Raw genomic sequence first — 21,058 nt, 5'->3', positions numbered from 1 at the left:
AGTTGTCTTTAGTGACACTATGTAAGCAAAAAAGAACATGGATGCAACAAAACATTAAATGGATGAGTAAATAGAATATTCAATTCAATATGTGCCCCACAAATAATAAAGAAATAAAGATCTTTGTTATGGAGAAATTCTACAAGCGAAATTGGAGAAGCAAGATCAAGAGAAAGAAACTATATTATATAAATGAGGTCAGCCCCACTTGTGATCAACTCCAAAAAGCATACATAGGAGCCAACATTTCTTGGAGGGCTAAAAATTTTATTGCTCAGCTGAGAACCAACTCTCACCAACTTCGTTGTGAGACCGAGTGTTGGAAAAAGCCAAAGGAGGCTTGGGAAGAGAGAATTTGCAGATTCTAGAATTTTGGGAAAGTAGAAACTGAATAGCACTTTATTTTAGAATGTGAGGCCTACAAGATTAGCAGAGATAAATTTGCGGATACCATATGTGACAGTTCTTGGCATAACTTATTCAACAAAGAGTACATTGAGCAATTGGGTGGACTCATCATCATCCTGCACAAGAAGCAAACAGTGCTACTTAAGTCTGCTTGAGTTGTCTTGTTGTCCCATAGGCTATGTTTAGCCTCGTGGATGTTAAAATTTTATCTATCTATCTATCTATCTACGTAACTATGTTATCTAAAATGTAAATTGTAGGCTAGCTAAAGTAAATAGAAATCAAATGATCATAATGATTTAAATCATAGAATGTATGTAAGATGATCCATAAGACATCAAATCATAAATGTATGTAAGAATCTAAGATGAAGATCTATGAAAGTTTGAAACATATGTCTATTAATGATTCAGTATCAATATCTGTAAACAAAATATAAAAACAAGGCTCCAGCTCAAGCCTCAAACTCATAGTCATCATCATCCTCAACATCATCCTCAAGCTCGGCTACAGCCTCAGCCTCAGCCTCTGAGTATCCAGTCTGCCTAGTAGCAAGCGTCTAATGTAGGTCCTAGAGGATTGTCGAGCCATATCTCCCGCATGTAAGATGGACTCACGAACGTCGCTAGGGCCTGTGTCTGTGCATGTGCGTCTACCAATGCCTAAAGAATGTGCTCTAGCTGCCTCAGCCTCCATATCCACTTGGTCAACCCATGCACGGTCTTCCTCAGTGAGGACTTGATCCACAACCTTTGTGAGCCACTCTGATTCTAAATCAATCTCCTCCAGAATGATCGGAGAGGAGTCAGTGCCCAAAATTTGTCTGATCCTAAGACGAAAATTGTAATGAACAAAGACAAGATCATTCAACTTCTACACTGTCAACCTGTTTCTCCTCTTCGAATGGATGTGCTCGAACATGGACCAACTGCACTCACATCTAGAAGCACTGCTTGGCTGACTCAGCATACGGATGGCAATTTTTTGAAGTTTTGGGATTGTGGCCTCAAACATTTGTCACCATCTATTTGAAATAAGGGAAAATAGAAACAACTAGTCTCATTTACCAATTACAAGTTAACTCTAAAATTACATAATCAACTTTAAGTTTAGACTCTAGATTCATGAACATTGAATATATTATTTAATTTTTACCTAGTTGTAGTGTTGTCTGAGCATTTATGGCCATCCTGCCAGAGAAAAGTGGCCCCTCTTTATTGTTGAACTAGTCTAGCTCAACAATCGCAACAATGCTATCTTCATCGCTACTCAACCTCTAAATCACTGTGTATAAGCCAGTGAGAACCTCCACATCCACCTTGAACTCAGGACGAAAACGAAATGCCGGATTCAGATAGTAAGTTGTTGCATGGATGGGTCGATGGAGCTGATTCTGCCATCTCCTATCGATGATGTCCCAAATAGGGCCATACCTCTCCTGCACTCCTGCATATTGGGCTCTGATGGCCTCCTTGGCCCTATCCATGCCCTCATAAATTAGCTCATAGAAGGCTTCTCCCCATCAGCAGTTCGTAGCAAAGCTACAAGGGGCTCGATGACCTACATATAAAGTAAAACAAAAAAATTGAGTCAACACTTAAATATAAAATAATATAACTTAAAGTAAAAGTAAAATACTAAATGTTAAATTGCAATAAATTTACCTTAAGGATTTCTCTAGCAGGTTTCCAAAAACCATCCTCATCAAATATGCAATCCACCACATCTATCCCTACAGTGGTCGTAGCATAGGAAGAGGAAATCCACTCCCGCCCAACAAACATGCTCCACAATTCATCCCTTAATGTCAACAAGAACTGCAGGGTGATGAAATTCGAGGCAAAGCTCGTGATACCTGGGCGAGCTAACTCCTTGCCTTCTGTGTACTTCCTCATTATGCTAAGGACAAATGAATGATTATAAATGAATTTGCATATTTTTTTGCCCTTTCCACACATGACTTGACAAACTCAAATTTGCCAATTTCCTCCAACATGAGGTCAATGTAGTGAGCCGCACAAGGGGACCAAAATATGGTGGGGTGCCTCTCCATCAAAAGTTTACCTACAACAATTTTAAATCAATTAGAAATTCAAATTCCAAAATTCAAATAAATTTATTTTCAAAACTTGAAAAGTTAAAAGTTTACCTGCAGCAACATAACTTGCTGCATTATCCGTCACCACCTGAATCACATTTTGTTCCCCCACCTCTGCTATGACTTCCTCAATAGCTTCACATAAGTATGTGGCATTTTTTTTATGTGCGGAAGCATCAATGGATTTGATAGACATGGTATATCCTACAAGTAACAAAACAACGAATTATAATATTAAATGGATCATCAACAAATTAGCATTCAACAAATCAAAATTTACAATTATGTATATAAGAAAGTAGAATGATCAATCACCTCCACAGGATACAAGAAAATTGAGGAGTGTTTTATTCCTCCCATCTGTCCAACCATCAGTCATGATGGTGCAACCCTTTGCAATCCACTCCTTTCAGTTCTCCTCAAGCTCAGCCCTCATGTCCTCTACCATCTCATCCAAGAGGTATCCACTCAACTCAGCCTCAGTTGGGGCTTTAAACTCCGGACCACAAATAGCAACTGCATCTATCATGTTCTGCGAATAACGAGCCCTGTCACAAATAAAAATTTAGATGTCAAAGACTCAAATTATAAAACAAGTAGATATAATTAAAGTTTTACTTTTACTTTTAATTTTAACTGTAAAGAAAACAAAGAAAAAAAAATCAATTACCTGGCTGCAATAAATGGAATGTTGCAAAAGTACCAAAATTTGCATATCTCCTTTCTAGCAGCATCATGAATCTCTTTGTTCAAACCCATGCCCTCAAGTGTGGGTTGGGAACCAAGAGTAGTGTGGGGCACAAAGTAACTATCCATTTTGTTTTTCCGCACTCTAGGCTGCAATAGGTTGGTGTGGGACTCTGTCTCAGTATGTGACCGACTAGCACTAACACTAGCACGAGCAAAAGAACTAGGATAAAAAGGAGGCCTAGAAGAACCCTCTCCATACGGATGTAGAAGCTGATGCAAATGCAAATGTGCATACGGCTGTGGATACGAAAACATGGGAGCCAATACCCCTTAACCCTTCACGTTGCATTTTCCTATTTGCTTTGTCTTTTTCAATTTTTTCTAATGCCATTAAGCAAGTGCATTTTGCCTCAAGAGTTTGGTGAGTGCAAATTGTAACATCGTGTCCAGGTATAGCAACACTGTGGTATTTCAATCTATAAATACCTCCAGAAATTATTTTTTCTTGACAAAACATACATTTTGTTTGATACTTGGTTCTTCCAGAAAACTCTTCGTTATATTTCCAACATTCATCTTTTTTACCCATTGCGAATTTGCAAAAAATGAAAGCAAAGGCTACTGCAATAAAAAAATTTATGTAAAATATCAAAGTTTGAAGCTAATAAAAGCTACAAAACAACAAACCCTAGTTTGCAACTTACTAAAAATAAAAAACATTCAAGATCTAAAATAAAAATCTTGAAAACTATAAAAATTTAACAAAAAATTGCATAATATACTAAAAATTTAACAAAAAATGCATAATACACTAACATGCAAAAAAAAAAATGAGCACTTACCTCTTGCAAATGAGTTGAGGAGTGTTGATATTGGCTCCTTAATGCTCCCAATGCAATTGATAACCTCCCCAAATGGACTACTAATCTCTTTGGTGCTCTTCCTTCTTACCGGTTAAAAACCTATGGCTTTTTTTTTCTCTTCTTCTCTCTCACTTTTCCTCTCTTCTACTCATGCTTAACAAATAGAAAGCACTTTAGGGTTATAACAAAGAGAATAGGTCAAAAAGAAGGTTAAAAAAACAAGTTATTTTTTTTTAATTTACAAGTCCATACTTTTCATGCTGCGGCCGATTTCTTGGCAATTTTTTAAGGCAATTTAAGCGATTTTTTTGGTGAATCGCCGATACATGCGATTCGGGCAATTCACCCGATGAAATCGGCGATGGCGATTCCCGACACCAAAAAAATCGCCATCCATGAATCTAATCGCTGAATTGGTGATTCACGTGATTTCAGCGTGATTCTCGTTACTATGAATTAGACACATTGGAGCCTAATAGGAAATTCTAGAAAATGCCCTTTTATTTAAGTTTGCGACATTCATACTTTCTAACTTGGAGTGAGAGGAGACTCTGAATTGAAACCTCAAATGCAAGGGAAAAAACTTAAGCCAGGACCCAATCAAAACATACTCGTCAGCTAGAACGGAGAGGGTACCTTAAGAGACTAGCACTAGAGCCACTGAAACAATGAAACCAAAAGAGGGTCAAGCAAGTGAAAAGATAGGGGGTCCCATCCTTGATGGGCGATGAGTAAATAGGTCACAACACGTCTGCAGATGCTACCCTTGGTATAGTCTTCTCTTGATATTTCCATGGTTAGAAGCCCCTGTCAACCAAATTGCTCTGCTTCTAGTATCTGTGAAATCTCTGCTTCCAATTTGCTCTTCCTGTTAAAATCTGTCCACCACTCTTCTTCCCCACCAACATCGTTGAGACCTTACCTCCATCACTATTATCTGGAACCTTCTGGGATTTAGAATTGAGCTCATTTCTCAGAAATTGCAGATCAGATAAATATAAGAGAATATTTTTTTTATACCTGGATACGGCTCCAGGTGCTTAAAAATGTGTAAATGTGTCATGCATTTAACTCTCTTCGAAGTCTTTCTTGACTTTTCTGTAACGTGGTGCAAAAAATTCAACTGGAGATAAAATATTTAGTGATCCTAACATTGTATTTAGAAAGCAAAGAAGTGTAAGTAATCTAAGTATTCATGGATATGCAGCAATTCTCCTAAAACATCATGGAATTTATAGGAGCCATATCCCCTCAGGCCCTAGAGCTATTCCTCTAATTGGCCACTTTCATCTTCTCATAGATAAAACCAGGCCAGTTCACCAGATTCTAAGTTCGCTCTCAAGAGTCTATGGACCTATTATGGATCTAAAATTTGGTAGCTGCCCAGTTTTGGTGATTCTCTGTTATTAGCTTGACGTTTTTTTGGCTCCCACAATTTTCAGTTAAAACAACACCTAGAATATACAGAGCCAAAGAAGGAAACAAAAACCAGCAGATCTGTAGTTTCATATAGAATTTAATGAGCAAGTCAAATATTAAAATCCAAACCCATGACTTCTATAGTGATTTTACTTGAAGTTAAAATTACATAAACGTTGTATTTTGTCCGGCATGATTTCTGCTATTCACAGGGTAGCCATGAATTTGGAGCAAATGCTTGACAAATTGTTATTATTATTAATACTGCAGAAAATTGAAAATGTTGTTTAAACTTGCCATCTAAATATCATACAATTTCTATATTTTAATTTCACAAAAGAGCTTGCCTGTACAGAAAATGCCCAGAAGTAGCTGTCCTTCCAGAGATCCAGTCAGGAAATACAACTAAACCTTGGGGAATCATCTCCTAATATGCATTACTTCAATTAAGCCTTTCTCCTTTGGAGTTGGTGTTTGACCATAGATGAGTCACAATGGGGAGTTGTATTCCAATTTGACATAAATCATTGAGACAAGTAATTGTTCCAATAAGGAGTTTTACTTCATGAGAGAGGTAATAAATAGTTTAATTACAAGAAAGAAAATGATTTATTTGTACCGACCACAATCCGTGGGAGAAGTGCCTGCCTTAATTTGTAACGTATACAAACATTAGGTGAGGCTTTATCAGTCTTGTTTGGGCAATGGCCATGGAAGATGTCCAAGCTGGCCAAAAAACCTAAAGTTTTGGAAGGCTTGAATGGCATCCATTTTCACATCGTCGCAGTGGAATATATCTCTCAGCCTCTTCTATTTGTCTTGCTTCTTTTTATTATTATTTGTCTTCTTTTCGGTCTTTTTGTACTGCAAGTGTAGCACCAATCTTTCTTCTCCTTCCACATTATCTTCTTCCTCTTCAAAAACTTTTTTCTTGATCATTTCCAGTGTATTCTCCCGCTCTTTCAACTTCTTTCATAGAACTTCCCTCATCTCCTCCTGAGCTTTCAAATTCTATTTCTGCTCTTCTAAAACCTTTCCTAGAACTTCCCTTATCTCCTCTTGCTCTTTCAAAACCTTTCGTAGAGCTTTCCTGAGATAATCATCTCCCTCTTCTGTCATTTTTTCCTCTGGCAAGATGGCACTTATTGTCTCTACTCCTTCAGGACTGCTGGGGCTTTCAATAGCAGCAGCATCCTCCTTTTTTGTGGTGCTCTTCTGGTCAGCTGGCCACTTCTCATCAATATAAATCTCAACAATCTCTCTCGGAGAAGGCCCAATTTCTAATTCCCAATTTCTTAGAACCTCGAGCTTGTTCCATTTCTGCATCAATACATACAAAGATTCTTTACTTTTGGTTGTAAGAGGTAAAATTTTGCACCTAAAGAAATAGCTTAACTACCATTATTGGTTCAAGCTAACACAGCTAAGGTAGGATTGAAAAACAATTGTGAAGCTAACTTACTTTAATGAGAATTGTTATGAGGTCCCTCCATTCCCAACATATGAAAATCCATGCAATGATTTGAACCTGCCATCCCTCAACTCTGTTAACTTCAGGGGTTAGAGATAAAATGTTCCCATGCTAGTCGATGGTATGCCATCAAACACTTACACTCTCGCAGAACTTTTCTACTGCCTGTGCACCAACTATGAAGAAATTTGAAAGCACTTCTTTCTCCTGCGGTATACTTAGGTATGATCATTGCACTAATTATTGAGGAGAGGTCATTCATTAGACTTCGCTTGCCCTTGCTGCTTCCTAGTTGCTGTTTATTACCTGCAACAAATGTCAGACTGCTATTATAAATCTTCTATATTTCTTCTTGTAGTTTTTCAAATGAAGAGATGTTCTATAGTAGCATGAGGGCATGATTACGCGGTTCAAATGTCTTTTATAGAGAAAATTATAAGTAATCTGGATTCAGAAACTCGTAAGAAACAATATTATTATTATGTAACCAGCCTATTAAATATGTAACATGCACCTTGTTCATCTCTTTTGGTTGTGCCATCTTTCTTTTTGTCTGATCTTACACTCCACATACACATTAATGCTCAAACATAACTGAACATTTGTGTGATCGGAGATATCACATCTGCAAACAATCATTTTGAATGAAAATGGATTGTTAATTGCATGATCATGTATTGCCCAACTCATCACCCAAAATGCCTTGTGTATTTGAATCATATATTCACCTGCTTTTATTATTTTTCACTTGTGGTTCATCACTTCTGATTGGCTCTTCCATGCCAATTGTTTCAGGCATCTTAATCGCTGTTGCTTCAATTTCAGAGCCTTCTGCTAACAAACATTTTGAATGTAAATGAATTGTGAATGATATGATCATACATTGCATAAATCGTCATCAAAATTGCTATTTTTACTTGAATAATATATTAAACAAAGCCAATACAAACAAAAATACTAATTGCTTTACAAGAAATGATTATTATGATGCTTCTGTAAATATCTTATTCTTATCTTATAGCGAAGTTGAAAATGATACAAGGTACAAAGAATTTGACATAATTATAACCGTTTAAGAAATAACTGTTGTCCGACAAATTGGGTAGTTAAACGGTTACCAGTACGGGCACAGTTGTGTCATTTCATTGGCACTATGTTGGATGTTATAAATATGGCTTTCACTTATGTATTTGGCATCATTGTATGGAACATTACTGTTATGTATAGAAGCATTTGATGAATGAATAGTATTTTACTTTGTTAAGTTATTATATGTTTCTTTCCTATTCACCCACGTGCTGAACGTTCGGCACCGTTGCCAGTTTGAATCTAGAGTGGTAGCGAATGGAAGGCCAAGGATAAATGGGAATAACTGTACCAGACAGCCGGAAAACAAATGAGGACAACAAAACAAAAATCCTGGAAGGCGAGCACAAGGCAACCCAAAACTTCCACATCCTGTACAGCTTAAGCCTTGAAATCTTCGTACGGAGAGAAGCCACAAAGAATGAGATGACACCGGACAATGTGTGGGATGCTATGCACGCAAGCCCAACAACGAACAAATTCTTAGACCAACTTCCCCTTTTAATTGCGCAAGCATACCTAGCGCAAAAGAGACGCAGGGAAGAAAAGGAACAAGAGGAACATTGTCAACAAACCCTCCAGAATTTCTATGAGGAGAGAGATGCACAACATCGCAAAACTAAACCATTAGCTTTTGAGCCGTGGTGTCAAGAGCACTCAGGAGTCTATAACCGTCGCATGAGTCGATACATGATGTATATAGATTAAATAAATAAAAGAGTGTTTTGTTTTGTTTTTTATATAATGGTTTATGTCAAATGCCCAATCTCTTAAATAAAAATAGGAACTTGAGGGAGGATGTTGACGAATTACAATCTATGCGGGGAGATTTAATCCAAGCGGAACGAAGGCAACTATTAAAACAACTTGGAACGAAGTTACACTGGACAATGTGTGGGATGCTATGCACGCAAGCCCAACAACGAACAAATTCTTAGACCAACTTCCCCTTTTAATTGCGCAAGCATACCTGGCGCAAAAGAGATGCATGGAAGAAGTGGAACAAAAGGAACGTCGTCAACAAACCCTCAAGAATTTCTATGAGGAGAGAGATACACGACGTCACAAAACTGAACTATGAGCTTTTGAGCCATGGTGTCAAGAGCACTCAAGAGTATAACTACCGCATGAGTCGATCCATGATGTATATAGATTAAATAAAGAAAAGAGTGTTCTATTTTGTTTTTTATATAATGGTATATGTCAAATGCCCAATCTCTTAAATAAAAATAGGAACTTGCGGGAGAATGTTGAAGAATTACAATTTGTGCGGGGAGATTTAATCCAAGTGGAACGAAGGCAATGATTAAGACAACTTGCCGAAGAACAGACTGTGGGGTAGTCTAAGGAATCATTGAGTGTGGTATAAGGCAACCATGCGAGGGACGCAGGAACCGCCGAAGGGTGCCATAGTACACTAGAACAGCGAGGATGGAGGAATGAGGAGTTGCTCGAGCAAAAAGGACACAAATTAACTGTGCTCGAGGAGACAAGGGAACAATTTCTACATTCATCTCGTACACCACTACAAAAGGGAACCCATGAAGAAGTAGGAAAGGAGGCAAGGCCAACAAAAGATACCGGGGCACAAGAAAGTGTCAGAGGGACACTGAACGATGGTCAGAGTAACCCTCTAGGACCAATTCTTAATAGTTCCGAGATACAATCGAGTGGTCATCGAAGGATGAGAAACTCAAGAAGTTCACAGGCGACAGGAAGGAAGACCCACTACGACATTACCGTACATGCGAAAGCATATGGACTGTCAATTCGGTCACTGACATGGATGAGTGGTTGAACCAATTTCCAACCAGCCTATGGGGAGTGGTGGTGGATTTGTTCTTTGACATGGACAAGGCGAAGATCACCTCATGGGACGATCTAAAGAAAGAATTTCAAGTAGAATTTTGATTGCTACGAGACGACAACAAGGTCGTCGCCAAGATCTACAATTGTAAACAAGGGAAAAAGGAAACTGTACGAGCCTACAATTGAAGGCTCAAGGATCTTCTTAGTAGGATGGGTACTCAACCCGCTGATGAACTAAAGAAATGATGATTTGTAGAAACATTTTGCGAGGCACTGAGAAGGAAGATGAAGATACTCCTGTCCACATCATACACAGATGCTTGCAACCATGCCATGAACTCAGAAAGTGAGGGCAAGATGCCAAAGAAAAAGAAGAAAAAGAAAAGTAAATCCTCATCCTCCTTTGAGAGCGATGAGTCCTCTGAAGAGGAAAGCAGTGCAAACAATGACGAGGAACCCAACAAGAAAGTACAAGCCCTCCAAAAAGACTTAGAGCAGATGAGGAAGGAGTTCAAGCCCATGAAGGGAACCACTAGCCGTACAGAGGATGGAGAAATATGGTGTACCGAGTGCAAAGAGAAAGGACACACAAGGGGAGCATGCTCTAAAAAGTCAATGTGCGATATTTGTCAGGTCTTGGGTCATTCTACGAAGGAGTGCCTGTTCAACATGAAGACACGAAGCCAACAAATACTCTTCACACAGGAACAACCATCCACCTCTGGCACTAATAATGAGACCTAGGGCAACAACAATGCCACATCTGACGGCTACAAAAACAACTACCAAGGGGGGCGGGGCGGAAATGACAATAGGAATCAGATATAGTATGATTCCAAGGGAAGGCCCATAATCCAATGTCATCCATGGAGACAATGTGGCCACTTTGCCAGAGATTGCCCGAAGAATGACACTCAAAAATTGTGTTGATAGTGTGGTCCAAGGGACCACGAAGATGCCAATTGCCCAAAACAAGTGAACCTCCTTAACATTAACGAGGAGAAAGTTATTGTTCTCCCCTGCAACTAGGCCAAGCAGGCAATGTATCCTAATCCCCGCTCAAAGAAGCAGAGACTGCGGGAGGCACGAGAAGAAATAGAAAGGGCATAGGTGCAACGTTGGCACAAACTAGCGACCATGGGCTTGATCACCTAGTATATTTCGCAAGTCGATTACTGTCAAAAGCCGAGAAGAATTATAGTACCACCAAAAGGGAGGCCCTTGGGATGGTGTTCGTTGTACAAAAGTTTTGACATTACCTCTTGGCTACATCATTTACCTTTACGTGGATCACCAGGCGCTGATGTACCTAGTGAACAAACCAATCATCCAAGGCAGGATTAGTAGATGGTTGTTACTACTGCAGGAATTCACCTTCACCATTATTGTGCGACCCGAGAAGAGTTGTGTCATTGCAGACCAGCTCTCCCAAATTAGGTTCAGAGAGCCACCAGAAGGGGTCAATGATGATTTTCCGGATGCACACTTGTTTAAGATCACCATTCTTCTAAGATGGTACAAATCTATTGGGGAATGTCTATCCATGTCTTAATTTCCGAGGGAGATGCCGCCAGGCGAACAGCAGAAGCTAGTGCTAAGGAGCTAGACTTTCCAACTGATAAATGGTCTCCTATATAAGATGGGTCCAGACCAAGTGCTAAGGTGATGTGTAATGGAAGACGAAGTGCAAGGTGTTCTCAAGGAAGCACATGAAGGTCCGGCAAGCAGCCACTAGGGACCTGACACAATAGCATGGAAGGTCCTGCTTGTTGGATTGTGGTAGCCTACACTTTACAATGACGCACAGGAATGGGTGTTAAGCTATGGTACATGTCAGAGAGTTGGCAAACAACTCAAGAGGGACTTCATGTCGTTAAACCCGTCCCATGCCCAAGAGTTGTTTGAACATTGGGGATTGGACTTTGTGGGTCCGCTGAAGGCAAGTAGGGCCCGACATTGTTGATACATTGTGGTGGCCACTAAGTATTTAACAAAATGGGTAGAGGCATGGGCATACCCGACAACTCTACAATAAGTACCACAAAGTTGTTGTATGAGTAGATCATCACATGGTACGACATACCTATCCAGTTGACAAGTCACAAAAAAGGTCACTTTGTGAATCACGTGATCAAATTACTGACAACAGAATTCAACATTTTTCATTCATTCTCAAGTCAATATTACCCATGAGCCAATGGCCACGCGAAAGTGACAAACAAAATTCTTGTGGCCATCATATATAATTCATGCGGAATAGAATAGGCAGACTGGGAGGAAAAATTTCCCTCCGCGCTGTGGGCCCAACGCACAACATTCAAAGTCACAACTAGACAGACACCGTTCCAATTAATATTTGGGCAAGAAGTCATGGTACCAGCTGAATTCATAGTCCCGAGCCTCCAAATTGCAATTGAAAATAGACTCGGAGCTATCGAGAGTCTACAAGAACACCTATATCAACTAAACAAATTGGATGAATGAAGATTAACAACACAATGGGCAACAAAGGTGGCACAGACCTGTCGAAAGGCATGGGATGACAAACATTTGAAAAGGACAAGGTTCTAGCCAAGCCAACTGGTGCTTCGGTACAATGGCTGCACCAAGATAAAACCGGGGAAATTCAAGGTCAAATGGCTTGGACCGTATAAAATCAGAGAAGTGGGTGATAATGGTTCTATAAAATTATAGACCTTGGACGGACAAGAAATTCTCGACGCCATCAACGAATCGAAGCTAAACATTTATCATGAACAGCAAGAAGGCGAAACAAATGGTAATACTAGCTGAAAATTTGACTTGTTAAGTTAATAAATTAAAAAAATTAAAGTAGAAAAAAAAAGTGTTTCACAAAAATTGACTGCAGACGCGTTGTCCCTCAAGCAAGTGACCGTAGACACGTTGTCTTGTGGACACTGTCCCATGAGCAGGTGGTCCCGGACTCTGTCCTCGTTGGCAGTTGGCCACGGATAGGTGGTTGCGGACAAGGTTCCACATGGAGGAAGAAAAGTATAAGTGTCCACTGTGGATAGAAGAATGGGCAGAAAAACCAAACACACTTTGCATATTAGAAATTCCCGCAGAGAATTTTGTAAGGCGCCTTTACAGAGAGGGAGAAACAAGGATCGCATGAGTAGCCCACGGATAAGGAGAAAGTGCGTGGCCACAGAACAGGAGAAAGGGTGTCTGTGGAGAAGGTAACCGTCAGCCAGTAAGGGAGAAAGAAAATAAATAAATAAGTGAAGAGCATCCATAGTAAATCAAAAGGAGAGTCGATGGAGGGAAGTTAAAATATTAGAAGGGCATTCCGCATGAAAGAAGTAGACATAATAAGGAAACCATTGCCGGACGGACAAGCGGAGAAGGAATAGAAGGAAGCATTCCACGGAAGCCAGTGCTGTCCGGAGAAGCATTGCCGCCGGGAAGCAAAACCTAACTATTTTTTTGTTACAATAAAGACAAAACAAGAGACGGTTAATCAATTAGTATGCAGTCTGCAGGGAAAAGAAGACATTGGAAGGATCAGCTGAAGGAAAATAGTGCCGAGATGGACAAGAATGCGAGAGTGTTGACCTCAGGAGTCCGTGTTGTAGGACAGGCAGCATCGAGCAGCAAGAAGCAGAAGGTAAAGGCCAACTTGTCACATCTCACGGTTCAGTTTGAAAGGCTAAATGCCAGTGAGTGCCGCAGATGGTGGCAAGAAACGACTAACACAGACTTAATCAGACAAATTCTGATTCGGGCGCAAGTACATTGGGCTATACAACTCCCGGTGTTCTCCATTTGGCTATTTGAGACGATCCTAAGAACTATGATCGAAACATGCAACAGGCACAGCCGAACAAGCACATTGTATACAAGAAGCATCGGATGACGGTCTCCTTCAAAACCTGAGATTTCAGTAGGGTTCTTGGCATTCTTGGCCAAGGAGGTCGCAAAGTGGTGACCATGAACCACAAACTATCGCAAGAACACAAGGAGTAGTGATGAGCACAAACCACAAATTACAGATTTTCCTAGTTGGAGTTGTATGTTTTAAATCGGTGAATATTTCATTTTATGTCTGTCATGACTGTTTAAGTAGCTTTTTATAAGTGATTTATTATTTTTCTTTTCTTTTCTGCGGTTATATTTATTTTATTATCAGTTGTTTGGGCCGATGCAGATTAATAATTGTTGTAGGGCATCATTATGTAGATAAAAAAATTAAATTTATAATATAAGTGATATGGATTGGGAAACTCAGAAAAAATTAATATAATAATATAGCCAGCTATCAAACTTGAAATCAGCACCTCTTGTCAGTTAATGGCAAGTCTGTCATCGTTCTCAATGTTCCTTCTTGATCTTCGGCATCTTCTGCAATAATTCCTCTGTCTTTCCTAATCTTTATTGGGTCATATCAGTATCTGTCCAAGGAAACAACATTCTCAGGTTAATATTATCAGTGCACTGTACAAAAATGCTTAGACTATTAGTCTTCTTTTTTATATTCATATTATAAGGTTAGCATCTTAAAATAATCACCTGAAGAAGAGCGGTAATCAACTGAAGAAGAGCGGTATCTTTCTAGTTCAGCTACAGATTTTTCAAAATATTCCTTTCTCCCTTTATCTGCTAAAGTGATGCAAATAAAACAACATTAAATTGAAAGAAAAAAAAAAATCATCTGTTGAAGTGGGGCAAATATAAAATGTGATTAACCCCACTTATATAGAGTTAGAGATATTCACCTCAACTAAATATCGCTGGAGTTGGAGTTACAATGTCAAACTTTGGTCCTGTCCATGGAAGCTACATTATCAGGTTGATATTATCACTGCACTGTACAATAATGCTTTGTCTTCTATATTCTATTCATCTTAAAAGGTTGGCTTCTTTAAAAAAAATACCTTAAGAGGAGAGGTATCTTTCTAGTTCAGATACCGATTCTTCAAAATACTCCTTTCTCCCTTTATCTGTTAAAGTGGTGCAAATAAAACAACATTAAATTGAAAGAACAAACATTCATCTGTTGAAGTGGCGCAAATATAAAATGTGATTAATCCCACTTATATAGAATTAGAGATATTCACCTTGACTAAATATCTCTGGAGTTGGAGTTACAATGTCAAACTTTGGATTCACTTTACTATGACCATGACCAGTGTTATTTTCTATAGACTTACTATGACCATGAGCAGTGTTATTTTCTGTAGACCCTTCTATACTATCCCACATACCTAAATGCCTTTTCAAAAAACTCTTTAGACTCTGAGTCACTAGGGTCTGGTAGTTGTAGTGGCAGTTCAACTATCTTCCTTAAATATTTCTCTGTTAACTCGTTGTATTTATTATCTTTGCTATTGCTGTTCCCGTACTTACTTAGTATTGCCCTTTGTATCATGTTATTTTCCATGCTCAAAATAACATTAATCTCACAAGTGGCCAAAACCAGATTTACAGCTGATAATACCTGTCAATTAAAAGTTACAATAGAAATTTAGAAAACTACAGACCAATATTTGATAATTATAGCAACTCCAAATAGATGGGTTTCTTTAAGTTATACCTGCAGAATCACATTTTCTTCACAACGATCAAGATCATCAACGAAGACTATCATCCTACGATTATTCCCAAAAGCAGGAGGCATCTTTCGAATCCTTGTTCCTGGAACACTGTTCTCATCCCCCAACTCCGTGTAATGCAACACCATATAAAAGAAAACAACTTCCACTTCAAGGAGGGTTTATAATATATATTTTATTTCAAAATTTTGATATCATCAATAACCTGTTATGGTAGCCACGCTTTTGGCTATGGTCTGGCAACCATATATAGTCCATGACTTGAGAACTGATTGGTTCGACAAAAGATATTATTGACTTTCCCAAATCCCAAGCAGCTACAATCATTGATGCTGGTAGACCTCCATACTTTAACTTCTTTAGATCTTTATGTTTCCCTGTATCAAATATAAACCATACAATGGTACTGAACCAGATGGCCACCATTAATGCAAGAAGGAATGGGAGGATCACTCCAAAACAGATGTTTTTGCGATTTCTCCAATTATATATACAACTGGTCCTCAGCTTGTGTGCAACAGTAATGATTGCTTCCAGTTCTTTTGTGATTTCTACTGCGAGACCAGCGTGTGCCTCAGTTTCATTCCTGTAATGCCAAGCATTGTATTGTACAGTCAAAATGGAAGGTGTTGTCCCCTGCAATGAGTATTCCTCCTGTGGAATTTCACTGACTGTTTGATTTGCAGATCCAATTTCTTCCTCTTCTTCAAACTGAATCTCACCAAAATCATAACAAATAGGAGATTTTAAGTTAAAATTTGCTTAGGAATGAAGATGGAGTTGATTGTGTCTAAAGGAGCTCATTAATTTTAATGATTAAAATAGTAAACATGTTAGAATATTCATGTAACATAGGTCAAATTTTCTACTCGAATACTACATTTAGCAATCGAACTCTGAAGTACCATATCAAACTTCCAAAAAAACTGCACAATGATATATAATCATCAGAGTTTAGACAACCCAAATGCATGGATGAGTTGGACAAGAAAATCAACTGACAAATAAAATTATTGTGAGTCTTGCTTACCAAATAGTGCCTGTCAATGACGGCCAGGGACTTCAAAATTTTATGATATTTAGGTTGATATTTGTTTTCAAAGAATTCGTTAAACTTAGGCAAGTTGAAAGGTGCAGATTCCTCCCAGAGATCTTGGAGGGCACTCCAAAGTTGGCACAAGCTCAAGCAAAAATCTTTGAGCTTGCCCAGCCTTGAGCAATTGATGGGATCAGTCAGCTGCTGCAATTCATACAATGGATTCGCTCTTAATTTAAAATAGTAATGTGTAACACAGGGACTCGCACCCCCCTCCCAGACCTTGAAGAACCCGTCTCCAAGACATCTCTGCACTGGGTACTTGCGTGCCCAAGTACCCCCCACCTTTGCCATTCTGCTGCTGGAATGGGTACTTGGATTTTTATTTGAATTTTGATTTTTGATTGTTATTATTGGATATGTAATATGTTACTATGTTGAATGTTCAATGGTTCTAGTTCATGTTGCAACTTTGCTATGTTCAAGTATTTTAATTTGGTATGTTCTACTAAAACTTCATTTCATAACAAGCATTTCAGGTTCTATGTATATACTATACAACACCCCTCCCTGCCTCGTCCTCCCCTTGCCGCCATCCCCTCGCCATCCCTCGCCATCCCTAAAATGAGGTCCATTTTTCCGCCATCCCAAAAACTCGTCCCGCCATCCCAACATACCCCAGTATCAATGTAACATTGATTTTAACATTCCTCCTCGTTAACTTAAATTCTTTTCGTAGAATATAATGAAACTTCTAACTAATCTTCTATCCATGTCATTTTCCTGATAGAAGTTTTAAATGAGGAGATATATTCCCTTCAAATTAGTGAAATATCCACCAAAAATAAGTTGCTCTGAAAGAAGAAATCAAACACTTACAATGCTATTTATGTTTCTAATTTTCACAAAAACATTATATATAGATCAAGTAACTTATTCACCTCCAACGGTTTCGACAAGACTGTTTGCTGAGGTTTTTTTGTTTGTTTGTTTGTTCTTCTATTTTCTTGTGTTTTGTCCCAATTTAATATTAGTATGTGAGATGAAATAAAAAATAATTTCTTAATGAGTCAGTAGTAATATATTCAAAGATTATTCATAAATGTTCTGTATTTAGATTTACAGAACAATCGACTATTCATAAATATTCCTTATTTAGATTTATAGAACAACTGACAATCTTAAAATAGAAATAATGCGCAATTGCGTCCACCTTTGATGTGAAGTTCTTTACTCGTTGGAGAGACATTCTAATATGTCCGATTATAGGAGGGCCATCCCTCTTTTCAGCATCCAACCTCTCTAATGCATTTGCTATTTTCCTACGCTTTCCTTGCCCAGTGACAGATAATTTGGAACCTCCTCTTCCAGATGATCTTTTGAATGCTAATTGTGCTGCTAACTTCACAAGATTGATCTCTGTCTGAAAACACAATGAATAAGATTAATACCAGCTTTAATAATATGAGGTAAATCTCCTAATATCTTGAGGAAGGGTGATTACCTGGAGCATAACACTGGATTTGCCCATTCTCCATTCTCCTGAGATTCCCACGGTAACAGGGGATTTCACAAAAGGATTTAAAAACATTGCAGCCAGACCAATGGGAAAGGGACTTCGTCCTGCCCAATTAAAATGTCAGCAAATTTTGCATATGAATTGGTGTGTCTTCTATTATTGAAAATCTAGATAATTACAGAGTCAAAATAATTACACCTACCAAGATTATCCTCCACAGCGGGTTTGTCGGTTCCTTGGTCAGCTTGAGCTGCAAAATTGAGAGCTGTATTGCCGTCGCTGTCGCGTTGCTTCAACGGATGGGTTTGCTCCTCCAGAAGCTGTTTGACAACTTGCACGTGGCCTCCACTTGCTGCTTTATGCAATGCTGTTTGACCCAGCACATCTGCTGCCCCTACATAATTCTTATGCTCCTCTGCGCAAAATATACATTCAAGAAGCCATTGCACCATATTTAGGTTGCCACTAGCAGCAGCCACGTGCAAAAGGGTTGTTTGGCTGAAAACTGTGACAGAAACTATATTTGTAGCTCCTTTTCTTGGATTAATGAACAAGTCTGAAACATCAGAATCGCCATGTGGTCCAGCTACTGCATAATGTAACGCATTCTGTCCATCACGATCCTTGGTGTCTATCACATTTCTGTTATTCTTTAAAAGCTTACAACAAAGCTGACGCAGTCCAAGGAAAGCTGCGACATGAAGCGCGTTTCTTCCGTATTGATCACCCACTGATATTTTCTCCCAATTTGGGCTTCCTTGTTTCTTATAAACCAGTAGTTTTTCAATAATTTGCAATGCCACATTCTCATCTTCACCCTCGGCAGCGTAGTGGAGTGCTGTCTTTCCTTCACAGGCATCTCCTTGAAAAGGATCGGCACCTCCATCCAGCAGCTTCTGAATGAGATCCACATACCCCATTTGCGAACTCTCACGTAGATACACTGAGAGGTTTCTCAACTCTCCAAAATGGGATTCCGGTTGGATGCACAGTGACAGCATCAATGCAATCATGTCCGCATGGACTTGCCAACGAACAGCTAAATAAATTAGTGGCCCTCTATCATCCAGCAAGTCGGTACCTCCTTTTGCTGAAAGTAGAACATGGACAACCTTATCATTCCTCACAGGCAATGCTTGGTGAAGCGGAGTCCAACCATTAGTATCTTTGGCTGTCAAGGTTGCGTTGTGGTAGATGAGGAGTGTGCACATTCTGTGGTTGCCATTGAAAGCAGCATAATGTAGAGGAGTCCACTTGAGTGTCATAGTCACAGATCCCGGCCGTTGCGGAGCATCCGTCCCATAATTATTTGTTGGAGAGGGATGTACGCCACTCTCTAGGAGCTGTTTTACCAGATCGCCTTGCCTTGCCGCCCAAAGAAGATGATTGCTTAAAACATCAAGCTTCCCTTTACAGCTGAACAGTGCGTACCGTTGGTCACGTAAAATCTTATCAAACCGCTTGAAATCGCGGTTTGCCGCTGATTTGAAGCCCTCCGAAAAAAAATTTTGGGTTTCTCGTGAAACCGCGTAGGCGTTGAGAACCAGGAATCTGAGAAATGGATCAGAATGCATCGCCACTTCACCATATAATTTGGAGCACATAATGTAGAATGCTTGCCAGACCATGCTTTCAATCACAACAAACCAGACTGTTCCAGCAACGACTTCCCCTCCAAATATTTCTTGAAACATGTCCAAATACTCTGTCAGGTCACTCTTGATCTTCAAGGCTGTCGATGATTTTTCGGTTTGGCCTAACAAGGCTTTCAAAGACTGTTGAATGCCAGAGACTTCCAAAGAAGACAGTGATCTGCTCTTTGCATGCAAACTCTGCCACTCTGTGGCGATTGCACTCACTACTTCGCTTGCCGCTCTTGTTCCATCATATTCTGTGTTGCCTCCGACCAACCAATGAAGGGCTTCCTCATTGTAGTCTTCCCAGCATAAGAGAACCGCATCATTACCTGCCTCCTTGCTCAATACAGGAAGCTCTGAATATGGGACTGCCTTTCTCTCATCTTCTGCGGATAATATAAGATCGTTGGTCTAATGTTTAGAAAAGCTTTGAAATTTTCAGTGAACATATTTTGTCATCTGTATTCAGCTACTTTATATTCAAGTTAATGAAGCCAAAAGAATTGGAACAAAACGCGGCAGCAGAAATAAAAACAGAGAAATTTGGTGCTATCGTTTTGATAAATAATGTTCATTTATAACTAATTTACTAACAAATTATCTGCAAAAGTAACATGCCTGCGTCAGATTTCTGGTTTGTGACTGAATGAGTAACATGTATCCAAGACAGCTTCTGAAACCCTCCTTTTTCGTCAAAGTGGTAAGCAGAGCCTCCGATCCAGCCGTCAAGTAGACGGACCTTGTCCCATTCCTCCAAAAGATTATCCCGCTTTACTGACTCCAAATTATCTCTTGCTTCTTCCACGGGTACCAAACGCCATCCGACTGGAGTCTGGCTACCCCTTTCCAACTTTTCCAAAACCATATTGGAAGCCATACTCTCCTTATCTAACTCAATACGTTATCTAGGGTGTATGAGAAAGAACTACACCCTAACCCAAAACACTGCAAGCTAGCCTCCAACCTCCGTTGGTTATATACAAAATCCATTGATCTGTTCGCGTAAATGATGGATGTATTCCTATTTAAAAACCATAGAAAGTGGCTTTTTAAATTGGAGCAGTGCAACATAGTTGCAGCCAATAAGGCAACCAGCATGTTACCTAGAGAAGAATAAATAAAACACTAATTTCAAAGATCACCTCAAGACAGTAACTTCGTAGCTAGCGTGTCAGTTGCAGGAGTGACTTGGTTAAGTCAGAAATAAAAGCATTTTTAGAAGTATATTTAAATCTGAGTCCTGATTAAATATTTTATCAATGTGCAAATAATAATATTGATATATTTAATTATTGAGATGAACGTGAGAGTGGAGAGGAAAGTCAAATGAGAGGTAAGCAGAAGTAATATATATTGAAGTCCCACAAATCAAGAGAGATTGACGATATATTTAATTATTAATATGAACGTGAGAGTGGATAGGAAAGTCAAATGAGAGGTAAGCACATC

At 39.1% G+C, this 21,058-nt stretch overlaps 2 protein-coding genes across 13 annotated transcripts; both read right to left on the bottom strand.

The window, feature by feature from the left end:
* Nucleotides 1-694: 694 nt before the first annotated feature.
* On the bottom strand, nt 695-3,872 carry LOC149554049 (uncharacterized). Its single transcript, XM_089789390.1, has 6 exons — nt 3,177-3,872; nt 2,822-3,054; nt 2,558-2,710; nt 2,073-2,472; nt 1,564-1,968; nt 695-1,432 (listed from the first exon to the last, which is right to left on the bottom strand). Exons 1-2 carry the CDS (start codon nt 3,509-3,511, stop codon nt 2,916-2,918), a joined length of 474 nt encoding a protein of 157 aa, XP_089645516.1. The 5' UTR covers nt 3,512-3,872; the 3' UTR covers nt 695-1,432; nt 1,564-1,968; nt 2,073-2,472; nt 2,558-2,710; nt 2,822-2,915.
* A 1,913-nt stretch (nt 3,873-5,785) lies between these two features.
* On the bottom strand, nt 5,786-20,693 carry LOC149554048 (uncharacterized). 12 transcript variants are annotated; one of them, XM_089789383.1, is made up of 15 exons: nt 20,228-20,693; nt 18,175-19,995; nt 17,958-18,076; nt 17,667-17,876; nt 15,399-16,128; nt 15,212-15,302; nt 14,740-14,805; nt 14,581-14,628; nt 14,375-14,464; nt 14,143-14,256; nt 7,678-7,780; nt 7,464-7,574; nt 7,091-7,255; nt 6,941-7,006; nt 6,019-6,798 (listed from the first exon to the last, which is right to left on the bottom strand). In XM_089789383.1, exons 1-5 carry the CDS (start codon nt 20,484-20,486, stop codon nt 15,598-15,600), a joined length of 2,940 nt encoding a protein of 979 aa, XP_089645509.1. In that variant the 5' UTR covers nt 20,487-20,693; the 3' UTR covers nt 6,019-6,798; nt 6,941-7,006; nt 7,091-7,255; nt 7,464-7,574; nt 7,678-7,780; nt 14,143-14,256; nt 14,375-14,464; nt 14,581-14,628; nt 14,740-14,805; nt 15,212-15,302; nt 15,399-15,597. The 12 variants fall into 12 exon arrangements, with proteins under 12 accessions (XP_089645505.1, XP_089645503.1, XP_089645504.1 ...); XM_089789381.1 differs by having other exon boundaries at nt 14,923-15,302; nt 20,228-20,620; XM_089789382.1 differs by having other exon boundaries at nt 14,375-14,461; nt 14,923-15,302; nt 20,228-20,620.
* Between the last annotated feature and the right edge of the window lie 365 nt (nt 20,694-21,058).

The sequence above is a fragment of the Cupressus sempervirens genome, chromosome 6 (genome assembly GCF_028749045.1).
Source record: "Cupressus sempervirens isolate cs-2001-9-10 chromosome 6, ASM2874904v1, whole genome shotgun sequence".
NCBI classification, from domain to species: domain Eukaryota; kingdom Viridiplantae; phylum Streptophyta; class Pinopsida; order Cupressales; family Cupressaceae; genus Cupressus; species Cupressus sempervirens.
Note: the sequence above shows the minus strand (reverse complement) of the source record. Positions and strands in the feature narration are given on the sequence as shown.

Coding starts and splice junctions, on each gene's coding strand:
- LOC149554048 (XM_089789379.1), bottom strand. CDS start 20,486: ATGGCTTCCAATATGGTTTTGGAAAAGTTGGAAAGGGGTAGCCAGACT. Junction 19,996..20,227: donor AAACCAGAAATCTGACGCAG/GCATGTTACTTT, acceptor TATTATCCGCAG/AAGATGAGAGAAAGGCAGTC. Junction 18,077..18,174: donor CGCTGTGGAGGATAATCTTG/GTAGGTGTAATT, acceptor TTAATTGGGCAG/GACGAAGTCCCTTTCCCATT.
- LOC149554049 (XM_089789390.1), bottom strand. CDS start 3,511: ATGTTTTCGTATCCACAGCCGTATGCACATTTGCATTTGCATCAGCTT. Junction 3,055..3,176: donor ATTCCATTTATTGCAGCCAG/GTAATTGATTTT, acceptor TATTTGTGACAG/GGCTCGTTATTCGCAGAACA.